This window comes from Lates calcarifer, linkage group LG15 (genome assembly GCF_001640805.2).
Source record: "Lates calcarifer isolate ASB-BC8 linkage group LG15, TLL_Latcal_v3, whole genome shotgun sequence".
NCBI classification, from domain to species: Eukaryota; Metazoa; Chordata; class Actinopteri; family Centropomidae; genus Lates; species Lates calcarifer.
The window spans coordinates 24,142,902-24,154,273 of NC_066847.1; the positions used below are offsets into that span (position 1 = coordinate 24,142,902).

At 40.5% G+C, this 11,372-nt stretch overlaps 2 protein-coding genes across 3 annotated transcripts in view; both read right to left on the reverse strand.

Moving 5' to 3' along the window:
• The window catches only part of LOC108889485 (focal adhesion kinase 1), a 59,814-nt gene extending 56,674 nt beyond the window's left edge, over positions 1-3,140 (reverse strand). Inside the window, exon 1 of one of the 2 annotated variants that reach the window (XM_051075912.1) lies at positions 2,863-3,140. Coding sequence is in view for 1 of the 2 variants with exons in the window: in XM_051075909.1 (XP_050931866.1) it covers positions 966-1,002 (37 nt within the window). In the remaining variant the exon portion in view is untranslated. Of the gene's footprint in view, positions 1-965; positions 1,343-2,862 lie in introns of those variants that run through there. The other variant, XM_051075909.1, reaches the window with a different exon arrangement.
• A 2,742-nt stretch (positions 3,141-5,882) lies between these two features.
• Positions 5,883-10,668, reverse strand: LOC108885837 (protein NDRG1). The gene is made up of 12 exons (XM_018680326.2): positions 10,307-10,668; positions 9,793-9,898; positions 9,428-9,548; positions 9,224-9,286; positions 9,025-9,085; positions 8,438-8,524; positions 8,193-8,249; positions 7,878-8,044; positions 7,593-7,692; positions 7,337-7,372; positions 7,175-7,226; positions 5,883-6,860 (listed from the first exon to the last, which is right to left on the reverse strand). The coding sequence occupies exons 1-12, from the start codon at positions 10,355-10,357 to the stop codon at positions 6,628-6,630; spliced, it is 1,134 nt and encodes a 377-aa protein (XP_018535842.1). The 5' UTR covers positions 10,358-10,668; the 3' UTR covers positions 5,883-6,627.
• Positions 10,669-11,372: the final 704 nt, after the last annotated feature.

Sequence of the window (11,372 nt, forward strand, 5' to 3'; positions counted from 1 at the left end):
GTGGCCTGTGGTTGTTTAGCTGCATTTATACAGGAACAGAAATCTGATGTTTAACTCTTTGTGGTGTAGGTCTGACCAGACCTGGTTGTCCAAAAAGAATAGAGAAGATCAGTTTTCATGCGGCTGCCGTGCACAGTAAACACAATCAGATGTGACTCACATTCAAAAGTTTAACATTCAGACCCTTTTTGTTCATGTGAATGTAGGTTTAGATGCACAGGATGAGCGTAAAGCATGACAGGTCAGGGCAAAAAGAACCATGAACCTTGACTATAAGGGTGAAAAATTCAATGCTGCTCTTACCTACAGTCAAACTGATCCCTATAAATTGTGACTTTTTTTGTCTTTTGCTGTGACAGTGTGACAGCAGTTTCTGAGGACTATAGTCACAGTGGTAGCGACGGTCACTAGTCAATAGTTAGAATGATAGTAATATGTAGTGGTAGCAGTGGTTGTTATACCCTGTATTCTGATTTGTGGGAAAATAAAACTGTACACCAATTATAAAAAAGAAACCTGAAATAAAAACTAAACAGACCAAACAAGTGAACTCCATAAAGATAGGACGGCACATACTCACTCTATGTTTCGTGGAGGAAAGTGTAGCAAGCAAGATCTGAAAACAATCAGAGCAACAGACACAAACAAACCCTTCATTTGTGCCTCTTTTTTTCATTTGTCAAATCTGTTGTCAAAAGCAACCGACAAAGTTTATCAAAGGAAAGCAGAGCAGACTGACACTGTATCAGAGCCTGCTGCGTCTTTTGTTTGTGCTTCACACTCTACCTGTCTGTGAGGTTTTCACATGCAACTGCTTGCACAGCGGTGAGCAGCACAAATTCCTTTCCAGCCCTCAGCCTGCCAGACCCCTCTCTACCTGCCTAACACAGAGAGGACCCGTACACCAGTCCAATCGCAGCCAAACTCGTTCACTGAGCCATCAGTATGACCAGACACGTACATACCTCCATTGGTGCAGCCCAGGAAATCCCAGAACTGCATACTGAGACTCGGTACACAGAGGACTGAACCTCTGCTAAATCACAGATGGCCCCGTATATGTCCCTCTTCTGTCTCTCCACTTCCTAGTTGTACTGTACGCTGTCACTTATAGAGAGGGAGAGGGAAAACACCCGCCCACTGATTGTTTCTGACTGATACACCTGGGGGCAGAGTTTCATTTCCAAACAGCTGCTTGCTTCTCCTTAGCTTTTGTTCCTTGTTGCCTTCCCACTACCTCTTTCTTCGCTTCCTGTCTTATCCACTACTCTGTCTCCCTTTATCTGTCCCTGACTGAAAACAGACAGGTGTTAACATCGATCCATCCTCAATGTTGCTTTCCCCGTCCCTGCCTCTTCGGATTAGTGGAAGTAATGGGAGAGGAAGCAAGGCAGCCAGACAGAGAAAGAAGAGAAACAAAGCCACTGCAAAGTACAAACCCTCTTATTAATCACTTCTATGAGTAACAAGCTTACAAAAATTATGATTTCTACTTGCAAATGCAATTTAAGTGAGAAAGATTCTGCATATGCACTAAATAATAAATGAAATAAAAGACAGATGGCAAAAAAATATCTACAAGAATCAGGTTTGTATATATCTGACTATGGACCTGTATAAATCACTGGGGGGGAAAAAAATCCATGAATTGCAGCACTGACTGGACAAGCCATCTAGCAAACATTAACTAGTCTTTCAATAATACCTGCACAGAAAAGCGGTTGTGTTCATCCATTGGAAGGGAAGTGACTTCATGAAAATGCCATTTCTTGATAATTCACTTACAATGTCACATCCCCTTTTCAGGAATGGGGGAAATTCACCTTTCATCATTGATTTAAAAAAAAATAATAATCACATTTTGAGTTTATTAACTGGAAACTGAACTGATACCAGCTTTGTCTGGCTTGTATTGTATCTGGAATAATAAAATGTTTTCAGCTGTTTGTCATTCAATATTAAAAACACGTTTTTGTCCACAACTGCACCAAAATATCTGTGTACATACTTTAGGGTCTTGACCCTCTAGTTTGGCTGCTGGAGGACATGTACAGGGATGATTGGGGGGCAACAATCATGTAAAGGCAGGGAATAAGATGGGGAAAAGGCAGGAAAACAGAGATCTGTAGGAGACAGATGACAGGGCAGCTTTGACTCCAAAATAGGAAAAAAAAAATCTGACAAATCACATCCACAGAGCTGCTGGGCACCGAGCTACACACGATGTTTAGTTCTGTCAATTGTATTAATGCTACACTAAAATATTGGTTTAATCCCACCGAGCACACTAAAAGAATGGTTTGTGCTCCTATATTCAGACCTGCTTAAAAATTAATACATTTCAATCGGCCTACCACAGCGATAAGTGTACAGTATTTTGGTTGACAAGGCAGCAAGCAACCCAAAAAACACTTGAGACGCTCAGGTTAAGTAAGATCTGCCCCCTTTTGTCTCAAAAACCGGTACTTGCAACAATGAATCTCAGTCTGAGCAACTCGTTGTTCAACAAAACCCAGATGTTTTGCTACAGCGTAGTTGCTGTGCATGACAGAAATCCTCCTTGACTTGGACCTTTGCACCTACCGGAGAATCAGAGAGGGGTGGTTTCGGCCACTGCACCACTGTCTGTCTGTTAGGAATACAAATGACTCCACGGAGTCAAAAATGACCAGTGTATCATATCATCCAGTCCGCGATATTTCACCATAAATCCTGATACCAGCCCCTAAAAACACACCCCCGCGTATTGCATTGGCGTTTACCCCATTGTCTGTGTGTGTTACCCCCTTTAATGCTAAGCTAGCTCAGCTAACAGTGGGCTATTCCCACTCAATCCGCCCCCAGGAGAGGATCAATACTCACCCGCTTTAGTCCTAGAGCCCGGCCGCACCTACTCCCCGTAACCGCGCACCTTTTCCAGCCAGTATGTTTGAATTTCACACATACACCCGCTGATATCAGAACCGGCTTGGTGCCTGTGCCTCTCCGTTATGAGTCTCTCTCCCGGTCTGTTTTTGTCCACAACAGCGCCGTGCCCGGTTGTCGGCGTCCACTGACGCTAGCTGTTAGCACTGCTGCTGCTGCTCCTGCTGCTGCTGCTGGAGCCCGAGCTTTTCCAACATGGCTGCAGCTGGCAGGGCTCACTGACAGGAGGAGAGGGGCCCTACGTGTCCAGTACTACTACAAGGGTCCCTCAGTGTTTTTAATATAAGACCCACATTTCAGTATACCTTCCATATGAGGCATTGATTTAATGTAAAATGAACGCATGAAAGGCAAAGCTGTCCAATTTCAGTTTTACCCAAATTCATGACTGTAGTCAAATGAAATTGTGTTTAAAGGCTTTAAACAGGGGGTAGTGTTTTTATTTATTTATTTATTTTTTTGAAAATATGAATAAATGTTGCCAGGTTTGGTTGCCATATTCAATGCACTGTAATGAAAATTGGTAAGAATACTTAAAGTAAACAGTAGCATTACTGTGTAGATTATAAATTCCCTGTTTTTATATGACATTGTATAATATATTAAACAATGTTTTATTCAGATATCAAGGTTCAAAGTTACTTTTATTCATGAAGTAATGGAAATTATAGTGCTCTCATCCCAATCAACCTTCCCTGATTACAGAGCATAAGGAATAAGTACCCATGACATTAACTGTCAAAAGAAAAAAGATACAGGCTGTAAAAGAACCATTTATGCAATAGCATTACAAAATAGAACTGAAATGAAATGCAGGCACGACACGACACAACCTTAATTATATCCAGGAGCAAGAGAAGATGTGGTATGAAATGCACTATATGCATATGTGACCATATAATATCAGATATATACAAATGTAATAACATTTTCAATGGTTGATGACAAGCCCTTGGCTGAGTCAAACATTACATAAACACACTGGAGTTATTACTTATTTTCCAAGAGGTGTGTGTGGGTGTATATGTTGGGAGAGGGTGTCAGAGCCTAAACTTCACAGTGTGAAAGTACAACTATCGTTGCCACAGTCAAATGATCACATTGTCTATAATAATGGCTGTTTGCCTCACCGGCGATGGACTTGAGTAAAAAGTTGTGTAAAGTGAGTTGCAGTTAGTGAAGTGCCTTGCTGTAGGTAAGGAGATGAAAGTAATGGGGGACACTAACATCTCTGAACAAAACAGTCATTATCTCACTGTGCAACACTCTGCTGGGTGAAGCTGAAATTAAATTGCTCTCCACTTTGTCCATCTCACTTTGGACGAGTAATCACTGCGCTGGCAGGGGCAGTCATCAAATCAACCTCACAAAATTTCTACCAGTGCGGATGGAAATTTGCAGGATTGAGTTTTTTTAAAGCGTAGCCCAGTGCACCGAAGCACAGTGAAATAATAGGAAACAGAAGATACATGTATGAACCCACAGTCGTGCTAGAGCCAGTGTCTCATGTTTAAATGAAATCTTAAGAGATTTATGTCATGCATTATTCATTATAGTATCATAATGTAAGCCAAACAAAGGAGGCTTTGAAATAAAGATGCATCACCAACACATGTGCGCGCGCACACACACACACACATTTATACATCACAAACAAAATTATTGTGACTTTGATGCTGACTGCCATTATGCTGTTTTGGATCTGTGTGTCTCCACTGTCTCACAGTCACAGCCCAAAACAATCCATCTACTGACAGCCTACATGCACAGTCCCACCTACACACACTGTACAGTACATTCATGCATGCAGCTAATATCCACACACACACACACACACACACACGCAAATGCATGCAGATACACACTCTGTTCAAAGATTATTTTTAACCCCACAGAAGAGTGATGCAAATTATGGCACAAAGGAGGGTGACACTTAGGTGGATTAAAACTTGTGACATCATAGTTACATAGTATCGGCTGGGCCACCAGCATACCCCACATTTGCGCATTTGGCAGTCACATAGCTTGGCAGCTGTTGGGAAAAACATATTATGTGTAGTGTAAAATGATTCCGCTCTATATAATTAAATGGCATTGGAGAGAAAGGTAAGGGTAAATCAACCTTGAGCCAGTTCACTTGCCGTACTCAGTACTCTATGCAGTGAACCCCACTATATACTCCCATGTTTATTTGCCAAATTTCTTGTTGTATTCTTGACCTATTATTAGTTTTCTTTTAAATAATGAAAAACAGCTTAAACAGGATGTGAATTAACAAACCAACACAAAATATACATAGATAAATGGTATTCAAATGTGCGTGTCAGGGACCATACACAGGGATGGAAACATACTATTATACAATGCACTTTAATCTATCCGTCTGGGAAGGGACAGTACTAAATATGACCCTTAAGTGATATTTAAAAAAAAAAAAAAAAAATCATAATGCTGTGCTGGATGAGTGATATTAAAAAACAAACAGATGCTGGGCAGAAATTGGATTTCAGTGTGATTTGAATGCAATTGTTAAAACACAACATCAGTTAGGATTGAAATCAGGGAGTGTAGAGGGTTATTTGGCCACATAACATGACCCAGCAATGGTTGAATACTGGGTCAGAGAAAGAGAACAGAAGAGGCTATAGAGCTCCATCTAGTGGATAAACCATTGAAGTACGAGCTATCTATCTATCTATCTATCTATCTATCTATCTATCTATCTATCTATCTATCTATCTATCTATCTATCTGGTATTCTGGTATCATTTGTACAGAGATCCAATTTAGCAGTGAGGGTGGACAAACTTGATTAGGGAATTTTAGGGAACTGAACATTGATTGTGGCCTTAGTAACAGCAGTTAATGTCAGAGAGGTCAGATTGTTCTGTAACCACAGTTTGAATAAATGAAAGCTGCAAGCTGTTTGTTAACTTTAAAATGTTTAATCACTGATAGTACAAGACATACTTACACAAAGTCATAATAATGGAACTGAACGTAACATACCTTTACAGCAATAATATAAGTTTGTTTTACACAGAACTCCTAAAGCTAGTCCAATTTAAAACATTTTGTGAACTAAAATGTATGTCCATAACATATTCCTGCAGTTAATAATACACACCTGTCACAGCTGCATAAAATCAATACACATTCCTACAGTTATGAACATCCACCAGGAACTGCTGACTCTTTATATATTAATTATATTTATTATACATAAATACACATATGAGTTTTACACAAATACGCAATAGCTTCTATGTTTTCCACATGTGGTGTGCGTCATTATGAATATAAGAGAATAAGGAGCCTGTGGGTCAGAGTCAGAGGGGAGAAAAGTAGAAGAGAGAAAGGAAAGTGGACAAAGACAAGGACATGAACGGAAACAGAGAGAAAAACTCACAATTCAGGGCAGGTTAAAAGAGTGGGAGGCTGAACTGGTGAGGAAAAGGTACTGAAATTGGTGAGTGGATAGGTGCAAACACAGTAGGATAGAGACAAAGAAAAGAGCGATGAAAGAAAGTCACCTACAGGTATGACCTGTGATCTTTCAGCTAGATATAGTGCAGATGAAAGGGCATTATTGAATGAAGAGGGGTAGAGAGGGAGCAGTAAGAAAAAATGTAGAATGAAGCTGGGTCGATATAATGAGGTATAATTTGAATTAAGTGCATGGGATTCAGGGCAGAGTGCGCTCTAGCATGGCACTTCAGTGGACTTTGAGATGCTATGGTCCAGCGCACTGTTGGAAATACTTTCCATGGAGACATCTGTGTGTGAGCGCCCACGCTTCTCCTCAGTGCCGTGTGAGTGTGTCCGGCCTCGCTGCAACTCGTTGGTGTGTGCACGGTTCCGAGAGCCATCGAAGGATGAGATGCTGGAGCTGGAGGTTGTCCGTGAGCGAAGTCTGGTCATACTGGCACTGGACACTAAGAACAGAGGAGAGACAGGTTTGTACTCTGCATCCGCCTTTAACAGTCTTGAGTTTATTTTGCTTTTGTCCTGGATATAGCACAATATCGATTCATTTAAATTGTTCTAACTGTGACAGATGCCTTTAACATTTTCTATGTGAGGTAAGAATAATCCTCTCATTTTCAGGAAGTGATGTTTAACAGTGACTTGTTAGACATAAATTCAACTGAACTGACTAATTGTCATAAGCAGCAGTCAAAGAGTGCAACCTGCAGAGACTCAAGAATTTCAGATCAAAGTAGCTTAGGGTTAAGTCATAGTAACTTACAGTATCCCATGCCCTGGATGAAATATTTGAAGGCTTCAGTCACTTTGGCTGGCTGTGAAGAGAGAGATGAAAAGCGTTAAACACATTTCCACTTTCAATCAATCAGAGGCAGAGATTTGACAGCGTTGACAGCAGAGTAGCCAATAAAATATCACAGTCTACCTGATCCACCTGAGGAAGGCCTCCACAATCTGCCATCTAGAAGGGCAAAACACAAACAGGTGTGAACTTTCAGTTGAATCAATAACAAACTGGAACTGTTTCACTACAGTATATGTTCATATTTGACAACAGCAAATTGGTGTAAATTATTTCTTTACATGCTGGTCTCTCTCAATACAGAAATATATCACATATTGTATGGATGCAAGTGTGTGTGTGTGTTTTATAATTCTTTGGTTGTCAGTCGTCTAGTTACCTTGAGCAGTGTGGTCTTGGTTGGGTTGAGTTTAGAGTTGCAGTCGACCACGGCCTCCACAGCTGGAGAATTATCTCCCACAACCAGCAGAGTGGAACACCTGTAAAACAGAAGATAGCCAGGAATTATAGGCAGCGAAGGTAAGACACGTGCTTCAACTGAGCCCGACAGATTGCAGATTGAGTATTGCGTGAACTCGATGGCTCCTGACTGACCCCCTTTCTGCTTCAAACCATTAAAACTAGCTAGAATGTGTGAGAAAACGTCGGATTAGCTTTTACTCACTTGAGTGTCCTGGCATTGATGTTTCCTCCAGGAACAGGCCTCTCCACCTCCAAAGCGGTGCGGTTGTTGTAGGAGCGGAAGAAGTGGCTCACGTTGGACTGGTTCATGGTTGTTGTGATGTGGTGACGGTATGTGGCGATAAGGTCGTGGTTGGTCTGGATCTCATCCTGAAAAATCAGTTTGAAAGTAAGACTCAGTCAGACTCACTGGGAATTTGACATCTTTTTTTTTTTTTTTAAACATATACAGTATATTTACACTTTTGTTGTCATGGTAACTGAAGCCAATCCTTATAGAGGAGGCCTAATACCTTACCTTTCCAAACAAGTGTGAAATGACTGTGTCTGGGAGAGTGTGGGTCCATTCAGTGATCTATAAAACACACAAAACATGCACACTGTTACATCACAATCAAACCAATTCAATCTCATATCAATCAATACAGACGGCTGTATAGATAGAAAATAGCATAATATATGAAATAGATGTTGGTCTTATAGAACAGTACAGGACAGGTGGTCAACACACACACACACACACATACCACATATTTTGTTTACCTTGTTTGCAACAGTATCCATTAATCCTTCAGCGCTGGGGTTGATGTTGATCAGGAGTAACCCGTCCACCAGATCGGGATGATTCAGCTGCACACAGAAGCACACACACAGCAGTTCTCTTATTTATTTTTTCCTACAATTATGAGTGTGTTTACAACATATTGCCACATAACTCTTGGGTGACATATCATGGTCTTGATTTCCACAGTCTTAGATTTTGATCAGTTTCTATCACATCCTTTAGTCCCTAGTCTTTACAGTCTCTAACAATAGCTGTGTTATCCATAAAATAATCTCTAGAAAGAGAACATGCAGTATCTAGAGATTTTTTTATGGATAACATGGCTGTTTGTAGTTATCAGTGGCTGGTTGGAAGTGTCAGTCCACTTCTGGGAATTATGAGACACATGTAATTGTATCTGTGTAGCTTTGCATAGGAAAAATGTGATTAGTAACTCTGGCATAGATCTGATTTACAACAGGATGAACCCCAGCAAGTAAAGAGTAAACATTCAGAGTTTATATTCTGCAAACTAGGTGACTGCGTTCTCTCAAATTGGATTTAGAGAAGATATATCTGCACTCACAGCAAATCTCGCCAGGATGTAGGCTCCTGCTCCAACTCCCACTCCAATCACACTACGCAACCTGCAAAGCACACGGTCAAAGGTCAAAAGGCTAACCACTCAAACGTCACTGGTCCATTTAAAAGAAAGACAGAACAAAACTGTGAGGTAAGTATCAGATTAACTCTGAGAGACCTGAAGAGTTTCAGGTCTGTCTTACCCAAAGTGTTTGAGGACAGCAGGCAGTGCCTCAGACAGCTGGTCCATGGTAGGGTAGGTATACCTGAGAGGTCACACAAGTCAACATAAACATCAGCAGGTGTGTTAATAATGGTATAATATCAGCTTTAAATATGAACATAAATACAATGAGAGTTAGACTGCTGTTGAAAAAGAGACAGAGTAATGTGGACAGTCTCCTTACGCAGTAGGGAGAGTTTTGGCTCCCTCGTGTTGTCCTGGTGCTTCAACGTGACAAACAGGCAAATGTCTGATGATCTCCTGCATGTCCTCGTGGTTGAACAGAGTCTCAAAACAGGTCTTGTCTACAAAAAGAAAAAATTTAAAAAATTAACATACAGCATTAAATCTTATACATGAAACATACAGGAGGCAACATAAGACATAAGACAACAACCAAAATATATCATGCAAGGATATAGAATGTGTAGAATTCATTGCTAAAGTTTGGGATTTTATCGACTTGTGTACTTTGTGTGGTTACTTTGTCATATCTGTGCATGCATACTGTCACAAGGCATTATTGTGGAGTTAAGAGGTGAGACTTACGGTTCAGTCCAACATCATGAAAGGTCAGGATGACGGGGCGATTTGCCCTTGGAGTCCCTGTCATGATGCAGTGGACGTTCCCATACTGAGTCTCTACATGCTCCTCCTAAAACAAAAACACAGATTCAGTCACACATTCAGATTGTCCACACATTCCCCTACTTTGTGTTTCCCTTTGGTCCACTGTGTTTCTGCCCTTTGAGTGTGGAGGAAGGCACCATAAATTTACAAATTGCTGAGCAGCACAAATATGTAATAAATTGTAGAGCACATTTGATTGTTAATATCACACAAAACCAGTGATGTGAGTTCACCATGAATAATGGTGTAGTCTCTGCATTCATACCACTGTATTGCTGTATTTTCTTAAGCACAAGACAATTTAATGTCATTTTACTGTAAGATGAAGAAGTTGACAATGTTACACCCAGCAAACTGACTAGTCTCTTTAGCCATGTACTCAAAAACAGTGGATCCAGCATCAAGGTTCACTTAAGCTCTCTGTGATACTCACAGTGATTTGGGGTTCAAAGACAGAGTCACACTCATTCTCCTCCAGAACCATGACTGCTGATGCAGAGTAAAGCACAACAGGAACAAGGGTGAAGTTCAGTAAATGCAGAGCAGATGTCTTCTGTGTAGAGTGGATCTTTGATCTGTAACTTCCCTGGATCTCTGGATAGTCCTATAGTGAGAAACAACTTGATGGTGTAAATATATAGTCCAAAGTCCAGCAGTGTGTGAGTGACAGACTATATGTTTGAGCTGGTTTATATATCCTCTGACACTGATCTGCCTCTAAGCCCTAACTCCAACCTGTGCTCACACGTGGCCAACTGGCCTCTTCCTGTTTTAATCTGACCTTAGGCTGCTGTATTCCCACAGAGACATCACTGGATTTCTTCAGGGAATTAACAAGAGCATCTACCCTGCAAAAACATTACGTCACTGTGGGGTTTTCACCTGCAGTGGAAGGTATTTTGAGCAAAACTCCAACAATACAAGACTGTGATTCTGACATTAGTATCAGCATAGCATTATTCTTTTTTTTTTTTTAAATTGAAATTGGCTTTTTATACTTAACAACCAAAATGTATTGAAAGCAATTGTTATTGTTATTAGGAAAATAAATTGGATTAAATGTGCCCTGTAATATGCTTGATACCTGGGAACTTAAGTAAAATTCACAAATAAAGCTTGTTATTTTTTGCTACAAGGCGTCAGGGGAATCACAGCAGCTTCAGCCAAACCATGAGCAGGTCAGCTGTCTAATCTCAGTGTGCCATCTGTTCCTCACTGCAAAACACTCTGCTCCCTGCAGTTCAGTGACCTTGACCCTCCTGATGTAGTTCTTACGCAGCACTTTAGCTAAAATAAAACTCCTATGGCTTATCTCTGCAAAAACATAAACAAAACAAAAAAAGTTCAACAGGTTAGACTACATTCTTTGAGTTGATGCAAGAGTTCACCTGGGAATCATACTTTTTGTTCACATCTTATTTCATTTTCAAAGCAGTTTTTAAAAGTACTGCTGATTATTATTAGAGCCTTCATCCCTTCACTGGTCTATGAAATGAAAA

Bases quoted from the DNA above. Each gene is read 5' to 3' on its own strand.
- LOC108885837 (XM_018680326.2), bottom strand. From the start codon at position 10,357: ATGGTTCTGGAGGAGAATGAGTGTGACTCTGTCTTTGAACCCCAAATC. The intron at 9,899-10,306 runs GTGAGTATCACA...TTTTTGTTTTAG, and splicing joins TCTTTGAACCCCAAATCACT to GAGGAGCATGTAGAGACTCA. The intron at 9,549-9,792 runs GTAAGTCTCACC...TTCTTTTTGTAG, and splicing joins TCATGATGTTGGACTGAACC to ACAAGACCTGTTTTGAGACT.